This window comes from Larimichthys crocea, chromosome XXIV (assembly GCF_000972845.2).
Source record: "Larimichthys crocea isolate SSNF chromosome XXIV, L_crocea_2.0, whole genome shotgun sequence".
Classification (NCBI taxonomy): Eukaryota; Metazoa; Chordata; class Actinopteri; family Sciaenidae; genus Larimichthys; species Larimichthys crocea.
The window spans coordinates 12,490,786-12,515,538 of record NC_040034.1 but is presented as its reverse complement, the minus strand read 5'-3'; the positions used below and the strand labels follow the sequence as shown (position 1 = coordinate 12,515,538).

The window sequence follows — 24,753 nt, the reverse complement described above, 5'->3', positions numbered from 1 at the left end:
ACCCTCTGTAAGCCGGCCCTCCCTTAGGGGGGTAACGACTCTCCTTTGTGTTGTGGTTGGAGCCTGTCTCCATCTGGTACCGAGAGCCAGTAGACTATGGTGATCCTTCCATTCATACTGAATGGGATACATTAAATTACTGTAATTCATAACAGTTTTCTAAACTGAGCATTTTTCCACATCATTTATCAATAGTCGACGCAAGCAGCAAAAAAGACAATCCATATTTGGAAGTCAGGGTTGAAAATGGCCTTCAGTCAGTCCACACAAAAACAGTACTGTCTCTTTAAATCGGCCAGCATCTGTCAGGATGAGAGGGGGGAAGTGAGCGCCTTGCGTGAAATGGTACCCTAAAGTGACATCATGCTCAGCCAATCAGCAGCCTCGCCTGAGCTCTCCCCTCCTCCCATTTCTCCTGGGATGAGTGTGTCCAGGGTGCTGAAGACACGGGCTGCTGCTGCTGATGCTGATGCTGATGCTGCTGGGGTGGAGGGTCCAAGGCATGCTCGCCTTACATCAGGTACAGGGTGTGTATTTGAGCATGATGTATGTACCGTTTGTTCACTTATTTATCGTGGTGGATTGCTAAATCATTAGCTATGGAAGTGCATGTTGAGGAGATGATGAATGATGATGGAGGAGAATGAAGATGGCTTTTTGTGTTTCATAACACTCCTTAGATGATGTCGCCTCCATGACTGTAACCAGGATAGGGTGTGTATGTGTGTGCTGTTTGTCTTTTTCTGTCTTTTTAGGGGAAAGAAATGTTATATTTTAACATCAATGGGACGTTTTTTACTCACTATCTGACTGCTGATGTATTCATATAATGCAACAATGATTAATTGCATACTAATGGTGATTTAGAAAAAACACAGAATAATGAATTTGCCCCTTGGAAATAATCCATTTCATGTGATTTGTGTAAGTGCACTGGTTGATGTCTTAGACCAGTGTGTGTAGTGTAGTGTAATACATAGACACATGTTATTTGCAGCATAAATTCGGGATAATACAGTAAGATTTTGCCGTCAGAACCTTTTCCAGGGTAATCTTTAGATCATCCACCATCCTCTAGGGATAAATGACTGCGTAACTTATCGAAGACAGTGTGCCTCAGTGCTCTGAGTCATCTTTGGACATTTGCAATGCTGCTTTTTTCCATTCATTAGAAATAGTTGTACTCACTTCCTGTGCTGGTCTGGAAGTTAACCCTTTGTTCTTCCACTGGCTCAGATGAACATGCTCTGCTGCAAAGACTTGAGCCTTGGAGTCACTGGGGGCAGATACACACCAAGCCCGGTGACAACAGATAGAGATGTGTCCCGCTATTGATGAGATCAAGGAGCAAAGGTGAGTCTCTTTCAGAGCGGAACAGCAGCAGTATGATTGACTTACAACAGCTTAAGATTCAGTTTCTGTTTCTATTTTAATAAAGCAGCTTGTTTAACCTCAACTATCTGCCATGGCTGAATTTAGTCCATCTGAAAAGTCATTTCTATGTCTAAGTCTATGTTTTTATGCTGTCTCAGGTCCATCTGGTCCTTGACTGGTCCGAAACAAGGCAGCGATGGCAAAGAGAGATTACCTGGTAGAGGCGGCCAAGCAAATCCGCATGGCACTGGACAGCGAGGTCAATGAGGACTATGAGGCAGCTTTCAGTTACTATAAGAATGGGGTGGACTTGCTGCTGAATGGGGTTCAATGTAAGTGGATGCGTATTTAAAGGTCTGTGATAATGAATGAATGGAGAATATCATGAGGCATGTTTGCACAAGGCATGTGACAGGAACATGTGAACCAAGATAAAAACAGGAAGTCACAGTTTCCCTACAGTGTCAGTGCTTGGCTGCATGTTCCTAATCCTTATCCAAGGTTCAGTCAGGACAGGGTCTTGTCTGCTATATTTTTCTTTTTTTATTTGTGTCTGATAGAGCTTAACTGTTTTACAGTGGACCCAAACAAGGATCGTAGGGAGGCAGTGAAGAGGAAGACAACCCAGTATCTTAAGAGAGCTGAAGAAATCTTCATAACACATCTACAGGACAACCTTGGGAAGGGAAGCTCTCACTTAGGGGTAAGATTTTATGAACCACAAGGAACCCTGTATTTTGGGAGTGCAGTGTTCTACTGGGGCAATATAATAATAATAATAATAATAATAATAATAAAAAAAATATGAGCTCTTTAAGATAAGATGGTGCCTGAATCAACTGCAAAGTCCTGAGGCACTTGTTGGAGCAGCCTGATAACAAGGAGTTACTATAATGCAACCTAGAAGTAACAAATGTGTGGATTAGTTTTTCTGTATCCGCCTGATTTTTCAATGTTACGTAGGTGAAAAAAAGGCAGTCCTTGAAATTTGTTTTATGTGGATGTTAAAGGCCCCATCCTGATCAAAGATGATTGATTCTTTACGGTGGAGCTGGAGGCCAGGGTAATCCCATCAAGAGTAACTGTATCTTTAGAAAGAGAGTTTTTGAAGTGTTGGGGTCCAATTACAAAAACTTTGGTTTTGTCTGAGTTTTTCCAGAGAATGCTACAGAGTCCAACATAGTTTTGGCATATGTACACACTGATTCCACATTAATTTTAGTGACCTCTGATTGGCGTTATTGGGTGTCATTTCCACTGGCGTGAATAAAAATCTTACTATATTTATGTTTAGCCAGCAGTTTCAAATTTGATTCAGTGTTTGCTGCTCTGGCCTCAGGGATGCATTTGATTATGGTCGCTAACTTCACATTTCACAAAATGGAGCCAATCTCTAAATAAATCTGATTTGATTTGTTGAGGACTTCAAAATGTCACTAATTTGCTCTAAATATACAGTAAATATAATTCCAGTGTACATATTTAGTGTTCTTCACACAAGTCTAATATTTGATAAGTTGATAAGATCATAAACCCTCCACCCCATCTTACCTTGAGCTTGATTCATCTCAGATATTGTAGAAAAACGCACTTCTTGCTTGTAATATGCTTTCATTGTGCTGTCGCTAATATCTTCTGTGGCTTTCATCACCAGGGTTACAGCAGTCTGAGATTTCGTCCAATCAGACACTTGAGTTCACCTGTGGAGGACCTGGAGATGTGTAAAGTGGTGGGAGTGACGGATAAGGTAAGATAAACATTTTGGGACTTTTACCTGTGTGTCAGTATCAGCATTGGTTTTGTGTGTTGACGCGCCTTGTTTTTCATTCCAAAGGTCCTGATTGTCCAAAGTATGGTCAATAAGGAGACATTTGTTGTGAAGGTGAGTATTCAGGTTTTCTTTCACAGGTATAGTACACTGAAAAAAATCAGATGCACATTCCAGAGTAAAAAAAAAAGATTGCTCTATATAATAATACATGTAAATTAAAGATAGGTTCCCTGATAGGAGAGATGTTTTGGCGGTTGCCATCTGGCAACAAGCCAGCCCTTATATTGTGCGGCAGGCCAGTCGATGGGAGCTCTCTCCATCCTGTCTCCCTGAGCATCATCCAGCATTGATCTGCCTGAAAGCTCTCACCCTTTTAGTCAGTGCAAGTGCACCTCAAATTTCAGAGGAACAGAGGGACGTGGTAACAGACAGACACTATTCTTTAAAGGGGCAATCCAAGAGTAGTTAGTCTCTTTTTCTTTCAACCATGTCTCATTATTTATTTATTTATTTATTTTTTGCATATTAATACATTATTTTTTTCCCTTTCTAAAAAAGACCATTTATTATGTCTACATGTTCTTGCAGAGTCTGGTCAAGTCGAGCTGGGAGAGCAGGGACCGGCCAACCATCATTCCTCAGGGGGTGCCATACATGGTTAAGCTGCTAAGATATTACGTCAGCGAGGATGCTGTGTACCTGCATCTTGAGCATGTCAAAGGTGAGCTGTCATCAACTGCTCTGTTCTCACTGCTGCTGGGACAACGTTGGATGGATTGACCATATTTTGTGTGCAGTGTCACACTGTAGCATTAACAACAATAAAAACGACATTACTTCTATCTTTGCCCCAATGTCTGATCTTGTGTTTCTTCCCCTGTTGTCCAAGGTGGGAGGCTCTTCTCCAAGCTGCACAAGCTGAGGACAGAAAAGGCCAATGAACACCCAGAATGCTTCACTTCTGGCCAGCACAGCGTCAAGCTGAAGACCAGCTACACCTCACCCACAATCAGCACAGACTACCAGCACAACAGCAGAGGGAGCACGGGAGTGATTCCAGAGAAATTAAACGATGAAAACACAGATACAGACTTTCCCAATTCATGGGACGAGACTCAGCAGCGACTGGAGAGCTGCGGGACTCACTCCTACATTGAGGAGACGGGTTGTCTGCAGAACACGCGCTCTGCAGCGTCATTTTATAACAAGCTGGATCGGCTAACTCTGCATTCTGGCTCCACAAGGACACAGGTCAACACCTGCATACATCCACCAGCTCCTAGTTTGTGTTTGCACTCCAGTGAAACTCAGGAACAGCCTGCTCTTCCTCTCTCTTGCGCCCGTGTCAGTCAAGCTCTCGATGTCATGTCAGAACTCCATACAAAGAAAGCTGTAATGGGATTGACAGAGTGCAGCTCCGAGTTTGAAGTGGCTTGGAAAGCTGCCGATCCAGCGCAAAACGGTGAGAAAATAAACCCCTATGCAGTGACTGACAGTCATTCACATCGCACACTAGGACAAACGCCACCTCATACAATTCAGACCTCATTTATAAAAGCAGGATCACCAAACAGTGAAAATAATGGTTTGAGTTCGTCCCCTGCCATTTTGCATCTTCCTCTGCATTGCCAAACCCAGATCCGTGGCAGGGCATCATGGGATACCAATGGCTCTCAACAAGTATCTGTTTTGAGCGGTAACTCTGTAGATATGGTTACAGACACAAAGCAGGACAGCGGCAGTCCCACCACAGAGGAAAGAAATGGAATGGTAGTCATCAGGAGCTCAGACAGAGCAGTATTTTCTGACCACACAGACACAAGGAAAACCTCAGAAAGCTCCTGGCCTTCCCCTGCTTCCCTCTTTTCAGGTGCCCCCCTGGACAACTCAGGGGGAAAGTACAAAGAGGAAACTCTTTCTAGTGTGGCTAGAGAGGGTGTAGAGGTGGCCTGCGAATTGAGTCCTAGAGAAACGGTGGCACCAGCAAAAGAGCGATCTTTTGTGAGCTGGTTCTCCTCTGGCCCTCCTGAAGCTCCACCCAACAGGACAAGAGAGGACTCGGGTGCTTTCCTTAAATCAGATGGATCGGAGGGTCAGGGGGAAGACCAGATAATAGAGGTGGATGGCTGGTGCCATCTGCCTCGGTTCCCTGTCAAATCCTCCCCAGCAGATAAGGCCATGCAGACCTGCTGGGGGCTTCCTGAGGCTGAGGTGCGCGTCTGGGGGGCTCAGATCCTGCTGGCCCTGGAGAGTCTTCATCAGCAAGGCATCCTGTGTCGAGACCTCAACCCCAGAAATGTTCTGCTCACTAGCAACGGTGAGTTCATCTAGCACCTCCTGTAAAAGATTGAACGTGGAACCTTGAAAAGCTTTTGTTTTTGATCAAAAGGTTTTAATATTTTCACAGGAAAGGTGTGTTTGACATTTTTCGGCCAGTGGAGTGAGGTTCAGTCAGAGATTTGCTTTAAAGCCATGGAACAGATGTACTGTGCTCCAGGTAAAAATAAGCATGACTGTAAACTGAAACCAGAGGTTGTTCCTTGGTGTAACCTGCCACCTAGTGGCAAGATTCAGTTAGTCCACCGTATTCTGGAAAAAACTTTATTTTGGAATATAAAGAAATTAATACAACTAAACTCAACTCATTGTGTTTTGGCAGAAATTGGTGGCGTGTCCAGGGTTACAGAGGCATGTGATTGGTGGAGTCTTGGGGCTTTGTTGTTTGAACTCCTAACTGGAATGGTAACCATTCAAGCATGTTCAGTCTGCAACACCGTCATTTTAACACCATCCGTGTTAACGTTGTCATTGAGTTTCTCACACACTGTGTTCACTGTGCCTCCAGCCACTGTGGCAGCTTCATCCAGCAGGAATCCACTCCCACACCCAGCTGCTCATCCCCGACCACCTGAGTACTGCAGCTGCGTCTCTGCTCACTGAGGTCAGATTTAAGGCTCACAAGTCTTATCCTCACTGACACTAAAATGCAACACAGCGTAATTTAATCTTACAGTGTTTCCACTTTCCACTGTGCTACCCCACAGTTGCTTCAGTTTGACGCTGGCTATCGCTTGGGCTCTGGAGGTGGAGGTGTGAGCGACATCAAGTGTCATCCCTTCTTCAGCAGCATCTCCTGGAAAGCTCTGAGCTGCTAGCAGGTGTAGCTGCTGGTACCTCTGATCCTGATGGTCCTGCAATGGAAGTGGAAGAAGAACAAACACCTGAATCCAAGCATCCTCATGTGGCCAAAATGGATGCAGCACCAGATCCTGGATTCCTTTGCATTTTGTGCTTCCCAAAGAAAAAATGACGTAATAAAAAATAAAACATGAACAAAACTGAACCGTGAAACAAATTGATATTATTATGAATAATAATATTTGAACTTCTGAGAGTGATAATTACAAATGTTTGGACTCTGTTATCAAATATTGTAGAAAGACAAAGATGTTAGGCAATAAAATATTACCTCTTCTCTATCCCTAGCATTTTAATCACATAACTGATCAATGGGCTACATGGTCCCAAAGAGGACTGAGAGAGATTCAGAGAGATTATTTTCAGTTTTTGTTAGGGTGATTGAGACTTTTCTTCTCAGCGTCAAAGATATCACATATTGGTCTCTGCTGTTTAGCCTGACAGAGATTTCCTTAATATGAAACATGAGGGTGGGACTTCTATTTAAGATAGCAGGACCTTTTTATCTCATTAGTTATCAGCCAATATTCCACAACCCACTTATATAAAGACAAGATAAGAAATAAGAAAAACCTGAACGTCTGTGTAAAGTAAGAATACATTTGTGTTCTGAGTTTGTCAGATCAAAGAAAGTGTTATTAACCACCCAGATAAATTTGAGTATGTTTAAAAAAACTAGGTGTCAAAAGCAGCCCAGCCCAGAGCAGCTCAGCTTCAGGACTGTGGCGGCGTGTCTGGTGACTGTGGTGAAGGCACGCTCACTCGTGGGAGCAGTCAAGCAGCAATTTTGAAGCGACTGAAACGTGTCAGATGAGTTCAGAAAATGACATGACTAATTTTGAAACACTCAAGATTAATAATCTTTAGCTCTCTGCTCAGGGTGCAGGGTTATGCTCAGGGTGGCCTCAGTGTGTCATCGAGCCACCCTTTAAGACCGCCTAAAAAACCCTGGACTGAAAACTTTTAACCTCTAACTCCACATTTCAGTAATATATCGTTCAAAGTCTTTTCACATGTTTTCAGCAACTACTTTCCAACATATTTAATGACAAAACAAAAAAAAGGCCAAAGACGACAGTCGAGTATGCATCTTTTATTGTTTAAAACTCTTTTTTCCTTAAATAGTCATTCGAACAGAGCATAAGAGAAGAGAACTTCCTCATTTTTGTGAACTAGATGGCATAAACTCAGAGGATTTCTTAATTTTGGACATTTTTTAAAACATAGTGTTTCTTGGTTTTTGGCCCAACATGTGCTCATTGTTCTTCTTTCAACCAAAACTATGAAATGATAATATGCAGTTTAGCTATGTTTGCCATTCATCTCACAATAAGTTGAAAATGTTTCAGTTGTGTGTAGAAAATGACATGGCGCACATGAGTTATAGAATATCCTTTTTTTTTTTTGATCTAGAGACCAGCACCACAGAAACCCCAGACCCCCAACATTTCTCCACAGCAGCACCAAACCATTTTAATCACTGCCAGCCAGACAAAAGTCCATTGCACAACCCAACTGTTCTGTGTTTTCTAGTTAACCAACATAACAATACATCAACTGCAGTTACGGTAATGTTCATCAGGTGAGTACAGCCACTGTTTGTGTAGGGTGGTTTGTTTGGTTGGGCCTGGAGTTCACAAGGGTTCACATGTCAAGAAGCAGCACCCTGGGGTCCTCTACCACTGACTTGATCTTGCGCAGGAAAGTGACGGCCTCTCTTCCATCAATCAGACGATGGTCGTACGTCAGGGCAACATACATCATGGGACGGATCTCCACCTAAAAAATAAAAATCAATAAAAATCACTGAGACTAAATTCTAATGCAAGCTTAGACAAGCTTGGTTTAATGAGTCTATTATTAAAACCTCTGTATCTAATATTATTGTGCAATATTTCCATTGGTGTAAGAATATTTAGCATCACACCGGTCAGCTTGGAAATTCTAAGTCAGATATGAGTAACCACTGATGAGCTGACCTAGAATAGCCAATATATTTCCCTTAGGGAAAAACAAACTTGGACACAGAATTGTGAAAAAAAGAACAAGTGTCAAAAAAATTATAGAAAACTGACTGTCACTGGGTGAGTCAATGCATGTAAGATTAGAAATACTCACAACAGTGAATGCTTAAGGGCTATAACTGTCAAAGTCAAACTAGTCAATTATTATTTTAATCTGCTTCTGCCAAGTATGTTTTAATCTAATCATTTTTGTTGAAAAATGTATTAATTTAATTAGTTTTCATTTTAAAAAATACTAAAGATATTAATTTTCCATTTGTGACCACTGTATTGCTAAACGTGTCTTATTCTTGTACACAGTCATGTATTTACACGTTGAACACTTGTGTAACACACCTTGCCACCGACTGCAACAGGCCTGTCAAAGATGCCATGCATGCCTAAGATAGCAGACTGTGGTGGATTGATTATAGGTGTGCCGAACATGGAGCCGAACACGCCACCGTTGCTGATGGTGAAGGTTCCTCCGTCCATGTCCTCGACAGCCAGCTCATTCTTGCGGGCCTGCAAACGCATGTCAATCACTATAAAACGCATCATGTTTACGTTCACAAGAGTAAACAAACAAAGAACGAACAACTATGACTTAAAATGTGTCATAATATAAAATATTACCTTCTCTCCCAACAAATTGATGGCCTTCTCAATATCAGCAAAATTCATTCCCTCTACGCTTCGGATTACAGGAACCACCAGACCCTGAGAGAGAAGTCGTATTACTGAATTTTCTGCCCTTCACATTAGAGACAAGTGGACTATGAAGCACTTGCACTTAGCATTACAATATAATGCACTTGTCTTACCTTTGGCGTGGCCACAGCCACACTGATGTCGACGTAGTCCCTGTACACAATCTCTTTGGTCGTGTCATCGATTACTGAAAACACAAAGAAAGCATTAACACTGTACATGGAAAATAAGATAAATAAAAACTGTAAATCATTGTGACATTTGCTACCAAGATTCATTTCCTTTTTATGTGCTACCCTGTTCCGTGTAAGTAAAGTCGCGGAAGGTGAAACCCACAGACTATTTAGAATTTTTAAAAGCCAGCAATACAGACCATGCCTGCTTCATTGTGGTCTATCTAAATAGGTCAGGGTGGTCTAAAGTCAGTAAATAAGTTAGTGTTGGTTTTGAGGTTAGGCAATGAGTATACTGAAACCTAAATCATTTTCTTCACTACACACACACTTGCTGTGACTTCATTTCAGAGTCAAACCGGCGCCACAAAGTGAAGTCCCTCTGTATTTTAATGTAAAAACCGTACCGGCATTAACCGCAGGTTGGTCGGACAGAGCGTAGGCAGCAGCCTTCACAAATGCAGACATGAAGCCCAACTTGATGTTGTGCTTCTTCAAGAAGGCATCTTTGTAAGACTTCCTCATCTCTGTGATGTTGCTGCGGGGAAACAGAAACTCATCAGTTTGGTATTAAGACGACATGCAGCGTTAAAACCCACAGGAGAGTGGATTCGAATGAGAAAATCCGTAGGGCTAAAATAAAAGCAAAACTTGGGTATTTGTATTACACGATGGTACAAAAACATGTAAAGTACAGAGGTGCTTATTGTAGTCATTTATTAAAGACTGCTTTTAAAACACAAAAAACACAAATTTTATTCTCAACATGTCATTCCTGTCTGTGTTTCTTAGAACTGATGATGGCTGCAGTTTTAGACAGACAACTGTTTTTACGTTACAGATTAAAAATCTTTTTCAGCGTGCATGACGGGTTTGAAAGTTGGCTACTGCTTTGTCTCTGTATGTACAATAAAGAGAGCCGCAATTCATTAAATAATTTAAAAAAAAAACGATATTTTAGTTAAAATCCATGTCTTTTGTTTGATACAGGTTAACATGCATTTAAATCGAAGCCTTAAGGGATACTAAACTCTAAGATACAGTAGAAGCAGCAACGGAGATAATAGAAACTGAATTGAAAAATGTTTTTTTCAAATATCATGACCATGTTATAAAAAGTCAGAAATCCTTTTAAAAGGGGAAAAAAAATATATGCAATTTTATGGCTATAAAAGAATGCTGTTACAGATCGTGGTGAATTAAAGCTATTGAAATTGGCCTGCTAATCGTTTCACCATTGCTCATTTTTCTCTTGTATCTCTCTTTTTAATTGTTTGTTTTCCTGTCTCTAACCCTGTTGAAGCTCTAGGGTTTCTCCACTAACATAATTAGCCCCTCCCAAGACACAGACTCTCCGAGAAAGGAGAGAAGAAGCGATAAAAATCTTCACTTTCTAGAGCCTGTAAATCTTATTGGGCTGTCATAAAAGCCCATATCGGTTGAGGCAGCTCTTCCACTCAGAGCGCAGGTCTCTGTGGGCCCCTACAGATGCTCCAGCCTCCTGCTCTGACTAGCTCCTTCGGCTCCAGATGAGCCCTAGCCTGGGAAGTCTTCCTCCAGACCGTCAATGTCAATCTAATTAGGATACATAGAAAACCCTGAATAGCCGAAAGCTGACACCACACATTTGCGGGGAAAAGAAATCCTCAAAGTGTCCTCTTCAGCACAGGGGGCAAGTGCAGACAATAACATTTCCTTGTAAATTAATAAAACCTGTTTTAACAATTCTTATCTTCGTTTTAGATGGCATTACGACCAAATATTTACATTCCAGCGTTTAAGAGGATATCAGGTTTCAAAAAGCTTTTCCTATTGGGCAGATTCCAATCTATAACCATTTGTGAAAGTGTTGTTTTGCTTTTTAACACCACATATATACAGTATGTATACTGTACGCGTACTGCATACGAATGCACAAACATGCTTAGAAATATCTGTACAGATTTCGAGTCGTACACTCTGCAAAGTCTTTTCCCCTCGATGGCTTCTGTTTCTGTGTGTTAAAGTAGCAGAGCACATTTCACATTTAATATCAAAAAATAGCATTGGGGGCTTAATAATGTAGGTCAACTAATTTAGAATTTCCTACCTCATGTCGACCTCATTAAACGTAGTCAACATAGCGCAGGTGTTTTGGGCTTCTTTCAGTCTCTGGGCAATTCTCAGTCTCATGCGGTTCATCTTAACCTAAAATAAAAAAAATAAAAAAACAAGAATTATCAGATTCGGTAAACAATTTACAACTCTGACTCCATGCTACTACACAATTCAACAAATCTAACAGTTATCGGATACACCAGAATATTATTAAGCACTTTACCCTGCTTTCTGTCCTGGCTCCTTTTGCGCCACCCTCAGCTTGGGCTGCTGGTGCAACTGGAGCCGCAGTGGGTTTGATGGCTGAAACTACGAAAGGGACATAAAGAAGCAGTTAGTATCTCTAGACATCAGTTTAGTGGAAACGGCGAAAGCCAATGTCCGCAGAAAGCCGAACAATGATTAATCATTTAAGCTAGAGGTCAAGAGCACAGATGTCAAGCAAAACGGTTCTCACATGACAGACCGTCTGTCTCATTACAGCTAACCTGGTTTGGCGTCCATAGCATGTGCTGGCACAGGTGGCACAGGGGGCATAGTGGTGGGAATGGGGCCCACGGCTGAGGTGGGAGGAGGGGGAGGTGGTGCAGCAGAAGGTGGTGGGGGGGCTGCAGCGGCCGGGGCCTCGGCCTTTGGAGCTTCGGCCGCTTTGGGAGCACCAGCTGAAGACACAGAGGTGAACAGTTAGGATAAAACTGACTTCAATTTTTTTGTACATTTTTTCCAATAGAAAAAAATACAATATTTAAGACCTCCTTTTCGAAGCTTAAAGAGTGGAGTTCCTCCCTCGACCTTCCCTCCATCAGGGACCAAAAGCTCCTCGATCACTCCAGAAGCAGGAGAGGGAACCTGCACTGATGTCTGAAAGCAAGGAGCAGAATTTTTTTTTAAATGAAAAAAAAAAATAGTTCATAATATTTTAAAACAGAAAAGTTCTAGGATATTTTCTAAAAGCGTATATATTGTGTAAATTTAACTGTCGTCACAAATTCTGTATTTTTGCTACAGCTTTATAAACCATTTCTGAAATATGTCAGGAATATTTATAGAAAAAGACACATTTCAGTAACGATTAGGCCTTTTTGGTCCAAAAAATAAAGATATTTTAAGGGTCAAGTAGAACGCCATTTTTGGAAAAACAACAACAACAACAACAACAAAAACATCATGCCCTAAATTCTTTACTTCATGTTTCACTCTGAAGGCTTTCACTTTTGTACAATTACCAGCAAATGTTTCACTCTGAAGGCTTTCACTTTTGTACAATTACCAGCAAACAAACATTTGAAGAACTTTAGTTTTACCTTATCAGTCTCAATTTCGCACACCACCTCATCCTCTGTGACAGTGTCTCCAACAGCTGTAAGGAGAAAACTCTTTTAGCTCAAATCAAAGTTTGGCTGTGATTGTATCAGAAACAAGTAATGTATGTTAATTTAAAAAAGAAAAGTCGTTACCTTTTTCCCACCTCACATCCCCCTCTGTGACAGATTCTGCGAACGCAGGGGTCTTAACTGTGACAACTTCATCTCCTGGAAAAGACAAGTGAAAGGAAATGCATTTCTTCACTCCACATGGGTGGTTGTGCTTCATATTCAGAAAAGGCGTGCAGGCTCAAACGTACTGTAGGCTACAGATGTCCTGAAGTACTGGATTTGGAAGACACTGGACCGGGGATCAGATTTTCTGAAGAAAACAGAAAAAATAACCTAAAATTTAACAAAAAAAAAATCATACATCCATTTGAATTAACTGACAGAAATTGGAAAATAGCTTCATCTGTGGCAAAGTTATGACACAGACGACCGATGGGCTGAAGACTACGTCCGAAATAACTCACTCATCAGATCTAGATCAAGTGTTTTTTTTACGAGTTACTATACTTACACGCTGTTGTTGAAAGGGAGAGAATGGCTAACCGATAGAGCTGTGGGGAAAAACCGGACACGACAAATGCGTTATTAACGTCTTGCAGCAGCACTCTCCTAAAGCAGAGACACAGTAAGCACACATACCTGCAGTGGCCCGACGAGCGAGCACATTATTCCCCTGTGGAAAAAAAAGGTAGAGTCACTCTTTGTAAAACGTATGCAGCTTTTTTTCATGCACCGTGCACAACAACAAAGCTTAAAATGCATGCACTCATAAAATCAGCACTGACTAGTTCAACAAGTATGTCCAAGGGTGATAATCCATGACAGCTGCAGTCAACAACACTGAGAGGAGTCAGTGCTGCCGGTCAAAGGTCACTCCTGCAAGCTAGACTATGACCTTTGACATGATCAATACTGGTATCTGTCAAACAGGAGGCTTGTGTGGTTTTAAACGAGAACTGATCCAGCAAACACATTTAAAAAAAAAGTTATTTGTATTTCATCATTTGCACTGAAGCTCAGTGATTTCTATTCAATCAGTGAGCCAGGACTTCACTGACATTTGATGGTTTAATATGAACTTCTAAAGGCAGCTACAAAGAGTTACACTGTAAATAAAGCAAAGCACATTAACTTATTACTGGCATTAACTTATCCACAGTGTGACCTCAGTGTGACACACACACACACACACACCAATCAGCTCAGTGTATCCAGCGTGTTCTCGCTGTAAGTTTAACTGTGACTGAGGTCAAACACCTTTTTTTAAACACTCGTGTGAAAGCGTGCGACCAAATCAAAACACGGGAAACATTCAGCTTTAATGCAGGCTGCAGCAGGGTGAGGTGTCACACTGTCCTTGGCTCGTCACGGCCTGTCCCGTGGCCTACACAGCTAACGCTAATGACGCTAGCCGTGCTCGAGCTTCACCGACAGCCCCGAGGCAGCGCGAGGAGTCCGGTCGAGCCACAGAGTCTCATTTGTTTTTGTGTTGCCTACCTGGCGGATGGTAGAGAGGGAACGGCCAAAATTCCTGGTGAGACACCGGGAATGGGATAACATGGTGGCTGTGTGACGGCAGCCTGCCCAGCGGAAACTACGGTCACACCGACCGGAGGCACGCGCAGGAACCGAGGAAGTAGCGTGGGATAAACCAAGTGAGCCGCGCGGAGGGGGGGAGGGGGGAGTCCTCAATGTGGACCCCTCTGACCTGCTCTAACTAATATAATAAAATATAATATAATATAATCAAAAGCCAATCTCAGTAAGCTATTCTCTTCAAACATGCAGTGCACAGTAACATTTTTATTCATATTTTTTGCTTTTTCACCTTGTGTACTCTGTTTTTCACCCTTATCATCTTTGTGTTTATGTGTGCTTTTCTTTTTTTTTTCTTTCTTTAAAAAAATCCTGTCTCTGTTTCACTTCTGGGCACCAATAAGACAAATAAAGTGACTGATTAAACAATAGCATGATCTATATTGATTTATGTAGGGATACGTCATGTATGTATTTACATCATTCTGGTTATAATAATATTATTGGGAGATAATTATTAATGCATATTTCTAAACACCATCACCCACTATTACTTTTTGTAATTCAGGCTTCAGTCCCATCAGTTTAAAATCCCATCTTTCCACCTCACTACAAACTCCTCACAATAACTTTCCTCCTCTTGACATTATGTGGATGATGTGCGACCACCTCATTGCTTTCACATGGCCACGCCCCAGCTTTTGATACATCGACTCTCCTGCACTGCTGCCGTTCAACTCACAGTCTACACAGGCCATCTGCTCGCCTCCACGTCCCAGCAGCAACAGGTAAGGTCCCATCATTGTGTGTGTCTGCGAGCCGCGGTTAAACTGCAGCACTGTAGGAGTGTGACAAAGTGCATGCCCGCAGCTCAGCTCGCTTCAAAATCCTCATCTCTTCACTTTAGTGGTTTTTCATGAGAGAGATTTGCACTGGTGGGTGTTCTTTGAAACTGTCACGCATGGTTTTATACGGCTGCCAACTATGATCATATGTTTGGTGAGTTTTTAGTAAGTGTGTGTTGTGTTCATGTTTCAGTTTTTATAAGTCAAACATGTTTGATTTACTTATTGGGATTAATATATATCTTGTATTGCATGTAAAGGTAGACATTCAAACCAGTCTGCACCTTTGATACAGCTTTATATAGCCTATAAATGAATTTAAAATATTTTTTAAATCATTTGTAGACATTCAAACCAGTCTGTACTTTCACTTGATATAGTTTCATATAGCAAGTACATTTTGAATAGTTTAAAACATATTCAACTGTAAATTGTGTGTTCTTTTCCTGGCAGTGCTTCTCATCTAATTCACAATTTATCTATGAACAGTGGGTCTACAGCCTGTTATATTGCAGGAAAACTGAACAAAAGCTGTACAGAGATCACAAATGATTAGAGAATTAGATGTTCTCAAACTTTGCTTTGTGAAATAACTCTTTGTATTTACATATTCTCCTGAAGCAGTTTAGCCTTTCTGATTGACTGTTTTTTTTATATTTAAGGTAGGAAAAATAATGAATTGACAGTCAATTCATTGTAGATAGAATCTGTCCTTTCAACGTCCATCGGTTCCATTCATATATGAGTGTTTTTCATTAATTTCACAATGCTCAGTGAGGGAATGAAACGGAACAAGGCTATTCAGCTTTTTATTTATAGCACTGAAGATTGTCTCTTGATTGTTCTTTAAGATGAAAACCATGAAAAATAAAGAGGACTTCATGATATTTTCTCTTGTAAATAATGTATACACAGAGCTGTTTTTTATGCATGGTCATAAGCTTAAATTTACCTTTCATGGGTATATAACAATTTTTCTTTTTATCGTTTGTCTTAACCGTTATTGCAGACCTAAGATGAGATGATACAAAAGACCGCACTGCCTTTATGTTTAAGATCAATGATTTTTTGTTTTTACAGAACTGAGGAGCTTCAGATAATGCAGAGTTCTTTCATTTTCTTTTCATAGTCATTCAACATTTGCTTGCTAATGTAATAATTTAAACAAATTGAAAGTGTAAATTTGAGGTTTATGAACAAAATGAATGTTGTATCTATTATATTAATGTAATAATTTTCTATTACAAATGAATATACTTTATCATTACCTTATCAGACATTACATGCTATTGTCATACCTGTTTATTTTAAATGCCACTATTCATCAAACAGCCAATTTCACAAAAAAAACATTAAGTGTAATTTGTAAAAGACAAAATATAATCTAAAAATTAACACATATAGGATTTATAAACAATAAAAGGCTATGAATTTGATCTTATTTTAAATGTGTGTTTTCCATTTTTCTGTCATTTCAGATTCTTGCAATTCCCATAACTAGTCTGCAACGTGTGTAGCCGAAGCCTCTCAGTGAGGATGAACCTCAGTCATCCTGACCAGAACATGCACAGCTCCAGTGAAGGCTGCCTAGAGGATGATAAGTCTGATGTCATGTTGCCTTGCTTCCGCAGAAACATGTATGACGAGCCTCTGGCCTCATACTCCAACGGATCCATCATCTCTCAACTCCTCCGCAAGACAATCCACAACAAGAGGGCACTAGATGAGAGCCAGTTCTACCTTTCCAGCTCCACTGCTGCTGATTCCGGTCAGGAGGACCAGAGCAGCGTCTCCTCAAAGGACAGCACGGTGGAAGCTGCCTCTCCTGTCGCTCATGTTTCTACGGGAACCAGCCCGGAAGGGGAGCATCCCATGACTGACCACCTGCAGGCCAAAAGAGCCAGAGTGGAGAACATTATCAGGGTTATGACTGGATCTCCCAACAGTAGGCAGCATGGAGAAAGTGAGAGGTCTGACACAGACGCCAGAGACACCAGAGAGGCCAGGGAAGCATACAGGGAGAACAAACGTAAACAGAGGTTGCCTCAGCATCAAGAACACAGTGTTGGAGGGCCGGCAAATAGAAGATCTGGGCGCAGCAGCAGCTGTGATAAGGATGAGGAGTGCCACAAGCTGAAAGAGCAGCTCCACAGTATGCAAAGGCTACTGCGCCAGCTCCAGGAAAAGTTCCTTCAAGTTTACAAACAGGAAGACGCTGAACACGACAGAGATGAGACAGAAGTCACTGTTGAGCATGGAGAAAGCATGGTGTCACAGTACAAAAGCACTGAGGATGATTTTGAGAGGAAGAACAGCAGAGGGACTGCAGAGTTTAAGGACAGAATTAAAGTAGTTGGTTATCTGGGAAACCAAAGAGAAAGCCAGAACCTACAGGAAACCCTGAAGCAGGAACTCTCCAGGGCTGTGAATGACTGTGTGGACAGGGTGTTCAAGAATGTGTCCTCCACAGGGCTCGATCTGCCCCATCAGCAGCGCATGTGCTCATCTCCAGAGATTCAGATCTGTGTTAGTGCAGACAGGAAGAGCCAGCAGGCCGGCTCCACCCAGGAACAGCCCCAGGCTGAGGAGGCTGCAGTGAGACCGCGCTCTTTGGAGTATTATGAAAGCTCCGAGGCTCAAAGCCCACAGGACCAGACAGAAGCACTGTCGCTGGTGGTCCGCAAACCAGCAGTGACCCCTCTGAGCTCAGTCACCCCAACAGTGAAGAGGCCCTATCCTGTGCACCAGACACCATTTCAGTTCAATTACAGCACCCCTCTGCATGACAGCCAGATCCTAGAGCATCTTCTTAAGTACGGGCCCCATTCCAACTTTGGGGGTCTCCCTTGTATGCCCCCATCAATGGACAGGACCTCCCCAGACTCAGTGGACCTCCCCTGGGAAGCCATCACCATGAGGTCCAAGGTGACATCCAGCCACCTCGGCCACCATCCTCGTCCCTCTGCCCTGGGGGCAGTGACAGTTGACAATCTGTGTCTCCCTCACGTCAAGATCGAGTGTGGTGAACTGCAGAGCATGGCTGAACGAAACCCCTACATGTCGCTCAACATATCCTTTCACTTTAGTATTTGGAGCTAAAGCAGCTTTGCTTTCCTTTTTTCTTTTTCTTTGTTTTCTTCTTCTTGATTCAGGCTTAAGAACTATATTTAATAATGATAAAACAAATGTAGACAATGATCAGATATTTGTTTCTGACATTTGTGGGTTGAAAGTGCACACCGCTTTTACAAAATGACTACATTTTATTTAAAATTTAGACTAAAGAAATCTACCTGCGCAAATTTAAAAAGAAAAATAGCAGTGAAAACCTTGATGTCATGTTATACTATTTTGTACTGCCCTCATTATGTTTGATAATATCTTATATATACTGCATTTGCCTTTTTATTCTATATAAACTTCATTTCAGCTCTTCCATCTGAACAATGGCTGGTTGAGCTTCATTGCAGCATGGGCAGTTCCAGTAACAAACTTCAAGGAGAATTTTTTCTTTGATCTTGCTAACCCCATAGAAAATTATAGCATCTTCTTTAATCTGAGCAGAGTAATGACTTTAAGTTTAGAAAAAGACAAATAAAAAGGAATACAAGGCTTTGATAAGAATTGCCAGGAACAAAAGCCAATTTTTCAAAGGGAGAGAAAGCATCGGTGTCTGTTTCAGGAAGCGTCGTTTTTTTAGACTTGAAAAGGTGCAGGATATATTTCTCCATCATCAGAGTGATAGGGGTGCATCTAAAAGGTCACATCTGAGTGCTGGTGGAAATCAAAAGTGCCTCCCAACCATAACACTTGAGCTCTTGTCTTGAGCATTTGTTGTTGGATACCTTTGTTAGAATGTACATGATTGAAATAGAGTGCAAGAAAATCACTAAGAAAATGATTCTTTAAGGTTCTATTCAAAAAAGAATTTCTATTCAGAAAAAAAAATCCCTGGTTTGAAAACTAAAATAACTAAAAATAAAATAATAATTATGTGGATGCCAACGTCCACAATCAATATTACTAGAATAATATCTACATTCTTCAGCGTTCTTTAATTAACTGAAATAAATCATTTCACCACTGTTAAATATAAAAAATTAGTCAAGGCATTAGAGAGGAATATTATGTGGGGCCTCTCAGGATTCGCTTTATCTTTACAGTGCAAAGAGCTCTGCTTCTCTTTGAACAATACCACATAAATCTTTCATCCCAAATTCCTTATTTCAAAGCTAGAGTTCCCTAATAAAATGTATGGTGTGGTGACCTGATAAGGAAATATTATGACCTAAGGCATGGTGGTGGACTACAGAGGAAATGCTCCTGACCATCTTCATTGCCATAGGGGAAAAACTTGAGAAGGTATTGAATTTATTCACATTTGCAATAAAGGAAAAATATGGCGTGATATGTTGAACACATTTTATGCCTTTTAAATTATTCTAAATATACCACATATTATATATAGATTCAAAATAGCTCACATATGATGTGTTACGTTTGACTTTTTTCTAAAATTTTACAAAATTTCCCATTTTTGCAGGGTTTTTTTCCCGAAGGAAAATATATATGGCAACATATGCCGTCTTTAAATCAAGTCAGCTCCTTTTTCAAAATATTTCAAAACAAACTGTCTTAACTGCCAGGCATGAAGTGCTTCGCTCTCTAATTAAAAATCCCTAATCTAATTCGTAATTCTGTTTTGCCAATAAGCACATGTTAGGGTCATTATTGACTCCCTGGTTAATGCCGAGCTGTTCTTTAGGGAAATTCAATTTAGCTGAAGATTGAGGCAACACAATACTCTGGTCAACTATCACTTTGCACGAGGACTGTATGCTGTGTGTTATATTTAATTGTCAGCCTTTCTGCCTTAACGTAAATGTGAACATCCAGGAGGGTCTCACCCCGAGCCATCTGAAGAAGGCAAAGCTGATGTTCTTCTACACCCGCTACCCCAGCTCCAATGTGCTGAAAACCTTCTTCCCTGACGTCAAGGTATGTTTTTTTTTTTTTTTACAAATAAAAAATATTGCTTATTATTGAACGTGTCAAACAACCTGCAGAGTTGTTTGTCCTGTGTTTAATTCCCCGGTATCGACTTGTCAGTGTGTGTTTGGAACAGAAAAATTCAGCAGCGTGTCGGAGGAGAGAAACAAAAACGCAGAGGGTTTAAATAACAAAGCCACTGAGCTGCTAGTATGTCCTGGGGGCAGAGGGAGATACAGGGGCATTCTCTCTTTAAAAAAGCCACTCCAGTCAGCAAATGGAGTGACAAAGGACTCTGTAGGCAAGGCATTGCTATTGAGTGTCAACAGAGAGTTGGTATTAGAGACTTGTGCGGCAGCAACCAGGCGGCGGTGAGCTGGCCCTAAACACAACATCCTGTGTATTTTGGCCTTGGTCTCGTGTCATCCTCCTCTTCTATCTCCTCCTTTTGTCTTCTCTCTTGTCTCCTTATCTATGTCCTGTTGTTAGCTCTTCTCATTCATCCCATTTATCCCCACTCCCTTCTTTTTAGTCGTTTCCAATAGGAACATCCTTCCTGCTTATAGCACAGGCTCCCACTCGTACCTCCCTTCTAGTTTACCTCAAACACCTCTCGAGTTTCTCTCCCATCCCCTCTCCTATCTCCTCACCTTCCACCACGGCCCTGATTCTCTAAACCGGCGTGGGCCCCTGCCTCCCGATCTGCTCTGACCCCCGGGGTCAGGGGGGAGGATGCTGTTGCTGCAGCCCTGCGAACGTCTCCTCCTTGCTTACAATCCTGTGGTGGGAAGTGGCACTGAACAAAAGAGCACCTAATCCCAGTGTCTGATTCCATCCTATCAGCCCGAGTCAATGAGAGGGAAGCTTCCTTCTGTCCTTATGCTGCCGCTTTCTCACCCACCACACCAGAGAGAAGAAGCGTCTTTGATGCCTGCCCAGCCCTTAGGCATTTTTTTCTGTCTTTCTGGATGAGGAGATAGAATAACAGGACTAATGTCAAGACTGAGTTTAGAAATACAGAGCCCTGACAGATGTTTTTTCACCCTGGACATTGGTGGGAAAGGATCAGAGCAATTAATGTTGCGTAGAGTAACAGGCCATTTGGTGGCATTTTGCCCTACAGGTACCAAATGCAGGTTTTCAGTCAATTATGGAAAGAGTAGCCAATTGATTTTTAATTGAAAAGCAAGGAGATTAATATTTTTAGATTTGAGCGTGCTCTCGTTGAAGTCTGAAATTAAATTCTTGAATTACATATTACATATTTCATTTATCCTGCTTTCATTTGTCTATGTCACAGGTCAGAAAAGCAACTTTGGAGCTGCTGGGGATTCATTGTTTTGCTCACGGACAGGTTTCACATGAGCAGGGCGGTCTCTTTAATCCTTTTTTTTCCCCCTCTGTCCATTTCCAGTTCAACCGCTGCATCACCTCTCAGCTGATCAAGTGGTTTAGTAACTTCAGGGAGTTCTACTACATCCAGATGGAGAAGTTTGCTCGCCAGGCCATTGTTGACGGCATCAGTGATGTCAAAGACATTACAGTTAGCAGAGACTCCGAGCTGTTCCGGGCACTGAACATGCACTACAATAAAGCCAATGACTTTCATGTAAGTGTCACTCATTAGTCATTCATTCTTTTATGCTGCAGTTTGTATTGTTAGCATCGAGATCATTCTGGCTGAGTTTTTGCTTCTGAGGTTTTGTCAAAAGAGGTGCTGCTCTCATTCTGTTCATACACTGTGGGGGCAGATTAACACGGTTTTATCAAGTTAGAAGAACATACTTTCAATTCAGTTTTCAAACCTCTACATAATTACAGGAGTTATTTTAGTCATATGCTATATCTTAAAGCAAATTAGATTGCTTGATATTTTATGAAATATGCAATCAATATGAAACTACTGAACTGCTGTAATGAATGTGGCAAAAGGAGCAGTTTGACATTTTGGGAATTACCCTTATTCTGATGTAGAGTTAGATGAGAAGATTGATATTATTGATACTACACTCCTAAATCTGCCCATTAAAGGTCCAGTGTTTAAGATTCAGCAGAAACTGAATATAATAAACTGTGTTTTCATTAGTGTATAATCACCTGAAAATAAGAATTGTTAGAAAGAGCCTTTTTAACTACAGACGTTTTTCACCTTTTTTGTAGCCGTGGTAGTTTGTACCTGGAACAGAAGGGTGAGGTGAGGCGGTTGCAATTATTCACTATACCACTAGATGTCACTAAATCTTAACTTAGCCTAAAGCGTAGCTTAGCACAAAGACTGGAAACAGGGGGAAACAGCTAGCCTGGCTTTGTCCAAATTCCAGCACCTCTAAAGCTCACTAATTAACATGTTATATATTGTTGTTGTTTTTTAAAAAAATGCTTAGCAGTTTCCAGGCAAACATGAATTGTTTTTCACTTCAGTTTTTGTATGGAAAAATAAATGAGACACAACACATTCATTTATACGCTCAACTAGTGCTTTCAGATATTATATAATATATGAAGCTAACTAACTGGTTGACGTAGCTAATAGGTGAATAAGCGTTGATTTCCCAAAATGCTGAACTCGTCCTTTAAAGCACTGGAGGTGACACATCCATCACAGCAGTTACTAACCTGCTAAAGCATGTCCTCCTGTCAGCATGTAGCTGCGGTCATGTATGTCCGTGCGCTGACCTGTTTGTCACACTGCACCTGTGGCTGGGCAGCCTTTACAGCCATTATCTAAACTCCAGAGTGATGCTTTATCAAACTGTGGGAAGAGGAAGCCGCAAAATCCCACTAAAACAACTCAGGATTAGAGGACCAGTACGCCTGAGCGAGACTGAGATTGCTACTGATGCGGAATGCTGAGAAAGACGCTGCGGATTCCGAGGGAGAAGGCCGTTTGGTGGGAAAGGGACGAGACGGTTTTCTTTACCTTGCAACCAAGACATTCCTTTCCCAGGGATGCTTTTGTGTCAGGAGATGAGGGGAAAGAAAAATAACTTATGCCAACAACTGTTGTGCTAACCGGTCAGTGGATGGGAAACAAGTGCTGCAGGGTGATTTTCTCCCAGCATCCCTTGCACTTTGACTTTTTATGGATCCTGCTGTAGTTAAGGGTCGCTCCTAGACTCGTTCCCCGACTTTAGCCACACCAAATCCTTACTCAGCAACAATTTTCTGTAAGGTTACACCTAAATCTAACCATCTCAAATCATTCTGATCTTCAGATCTAAACATGCTTTGTTGACTGGTCCCGTCAAATCCCTGGAAAAAAAAAAAAAGGCTCTCTAGTGGTTAGTTTAGGTTCAAGGAAACAAGGCAAGCTAATCAAAGAGGCGTCTCAATGAAAGTTAATGATCGCAGTATTGCACTTATTGTATGTTTGCAGAGAACAAAGAGCTCACTTTCATCAGCTTGAGTGTTTGAAGTTTTGAAGAATTGCGCTAGACATCTTTTAATATATTTTGCACTCTGAGAAGATTGTAACACAGCAACACATGAAGTGCTTTTTCAATATTAGAATAAGGTTTTAACTAGATTGACTTCATAAGTTTCCACTTTCTGTCTTTTACAGGTTCCAGACAGATTCCTGGAAGTTGCTGAAATCACCTTGCATGAGTTTTACAATGCCATTTCCGCAACCAAAGATTCAGACCCCTCTTGGAAAAAGGCCATATACAAGGTGATCTGTAAACTGGACAGCGACGTCCCCGAGGAGTTTAAGACATCGTCCTATTTATAGGCCAAAGTGAAGAGTTATAACAGTGAAGGAGTTGAAGTTAGTCACTTGACAGTATTATTTCATCCTTTCTTGTAGTGCATTTTAGTGAGGTGAAATGTAGATGTTGGATAATTAATCATTTTGTTGATCTGTAAAAAAGAAAAAAACACAACAAAACACACAAAGACACACACACAACAAAACCCACACACACTCTTCCACCCTCACACACACCATTTTATCGATAGTCAAAAATGCTGTATGTTCTACTTTTATCAACAAGCAGATGAATATTAATGCTCTTGTGGTTTATTCTATTGTTTAGTGTTTACTTATCTAATCTGCCTCAACACATTTAGAGAGTTACTGAGTTTGTAGGTGTGTAAATGTTTACAAAGTGTAATCATGCTTATCAATATTATTAAACTATAGTGTAGCCTGATTAAGTTGAACTGAAAGAGTTTTTTTCTTTTTTTTGGCAGTTACCGTCAGTATTTCTTTGATTTTGATTCCATTTCTTTTCATAGCTGTGCGAGTTGTGTAAATGTACATGCGCTGCTGTTGTATGTTGCATAATGTTCTATAATTATGTTGTAAACTATTAGCTTGACAGAATGTGCATGTGACAATAATGCAAGTGACTGTCATGGGTTTTGATTATCATGTATAAAGGTCATGTAAAGTACAATCATTTTCAGATATTTCAGTCACAGACACTGTATTGGATGATTATTGAAATTAAAGATGCACTAAATTATAATATAAAAAAGTGCTATGTTGTTTTTTTTTTACAATAATCATTACATTAACCTCGTTATGAAACTAGGCACACCAGGTAAATGCTTTGTTTTTTGTTCTAATGTTTAACTCTCCCTATGAAAATACTGTGTGCCGCTGCTGAGCCCCTAAGGTGCCTCTAATCCACGTCCAGCAGCCAGCTGTTAAATGTCCCCCAAACTATGCTGTTCACA

General features: G+C 41.1%; 3 protein-coding genes across 4 annotated transcripts; 2 read left to right on the top strand and 1 right to left on the bottom strand.

Annotated features, from left to right (window-relative positions):
• The first annotated feature begins 414 nt into the window (after positions 1–414).
• Positions 415–6,496, top strand: rps6kl1 (ribosomal protein S6 kinase-like 1). Of its 2 annotated transcripts, none has more exons than XM_010733934.3 (12): positions 415–520; positions 1,237–1,353; positions 1,533–1,706; positions 1,953–2,077; positions 3,029–3,121; positions 3,209–3,256; positions 3,734–3,866; positions 4,035–5,462; positions 5,553–5,642; positions 5,805–5,887; positions 5,991–6,086; positions 6,190–6,496. In XM_010733934.3, the coding sequence occupies exons 3-12, from the start codon at positions 1,571–1,573 to the stop codon at positions 6,298–6,300; spliced, it is 2,343 nt and encodes a 780-aa protein (XP_010732236.3). In that variant the 5' UTR covers positions 415–520; positions 1,237–1,353; positions 1,533–1,570; the 3' UTR covers positions 6,301–6,496. The 2 variants fall into 2 exon arrangements, with proteins under 2 accessions (XP_010732236.3, XP_019127989.2); XM_019272444.2 differs by having other exon boundaries at positions 418–527.
• A 921-nt stretch (positions 6,497–7,417) lies between these two features.
• On the bottom strand, positions 7,418–14,352 carry dlst (dihydrolipoamide S-succinyltransferase). The gene is made up of 15 exons (XM_010733848.3): positions 14,201–14,352; positions 13,343–13,376; positions 13,215–13,254; positions 12,952–13,013; positions 12,785–12,859; positions 12,632–12,687; positions 12,080–12,188; positions 11,816–11,989; positions 11,551–11,636; positions 11,320–11,417; positions 9,638–9,768; positions 9,171–9,244; positions 8,983–9,066; positions 8,704–8,871; positions 7,418–8,122 (listed from the first exon to the last, which is right to left on the bottom strand). The coding sequence occupies exons 1-15, from the start codon at positions 14,261–14,263 to the stop codon at positions 7,988–7,990; spliced, it is 1,389 nt and encodes a 462-aa protein (XP_010732150.2). The 5' UTR covers positions 14,264–14,352; the 3' UTR covers positions 7,418–7,987.
• prox2 (prospero homeobox 2) lies at positions 14,264–24,525 on the top strand. Its single transcript, XM_019272909.2, has 6 exons — positions 14,264–14,358; positions 14,938–15,027; positions 16,563–18,153; positions 19,975–20,082; positions 21,488–21,682; positions 23,636–24,525. Exons 3-6 carry the CDS (start codon positions 16,621–16,623, stop codon positions 23,801–23,803), a joined length of 2,004 nt encoding a protein of 667 aa, XP_019128454.1. The 5' UTR covers positions 14,264–14,358; positions 14,938–15,027; positions 16,563–16,620; the 3' UTR covers positions 23,804–24,525.
• Positions 24,526–24,753: the final 228 nt, after the last annotated feature.

Excerpts from the sequence above, each read along its gene's own strand:
- prox2 (XM_019272909.2), top strand. The coding sequence starts at position 16,621 with ATGAACCTCAGTCATCCTGACCAGAACATGCACAGCTCCAGTGAAGGC. Across the intron at positions 18,154-19,974 it reads ACCCCTACATGTCGCTCAAC|ATCCAGGAGGGTCTCACCCC; the intron begins ATATCCTTTCAC and ends GTAAATGTGAAC. Across the intron at positions 20,083-21,487 it reads CCTTCTTCCCTGACGTCAAG|TTCAACCGCTGCATCACCTC; the intron begins GTATGTTTTTTT and ends GTCCATTTCCAG.
- rps6kl1 (XM_010733934.3), top strand. The coding sequence starts at position 1,571 with ATGGCAAAGAGAGATTACCTGGTAGAGGCGGCCAAGCAAATCCGCATG. Across the intron at positions 5,463-5,552 it reads TGTTCTGCTCACTAGCAACG|GAAAGGTGTGTTTGACATTT; the intron begins GTGAGTTCATCT and ends ATATTTTCACAG. Across the intron at positions 5,888-5,990 it reads TTGAACTCCTAACTGGAATG|CCACTGTGGCAGCTTCATCC; the intron begins GTAACCATTCAA and ends CTGTGCCTCCAG.
- dlst (XM_010733848.3), bottom strand. The coding sequence starts at position 14,263 with ATGTTATCCCATTCCCGGTGTCTCACCAGGAATTTTGGCCGTTCCCTC. Across the intron at positions 12,189-12,631 it reads GCGAAATTGAGACTGATAAG|ACATCAGTGCAGGTTCCCTC; the intron begins GTAAAACTAAAG and ends CCTTGCTTTCAG. Across the intron at positions 8,872-8,982 it reads TCAATTTGTTGGGAGAGAAG|GCCCGCAAGAATGAGCTGGC; the intron begins GTAATATTTTAT and ends ATGCGTTTGCAG.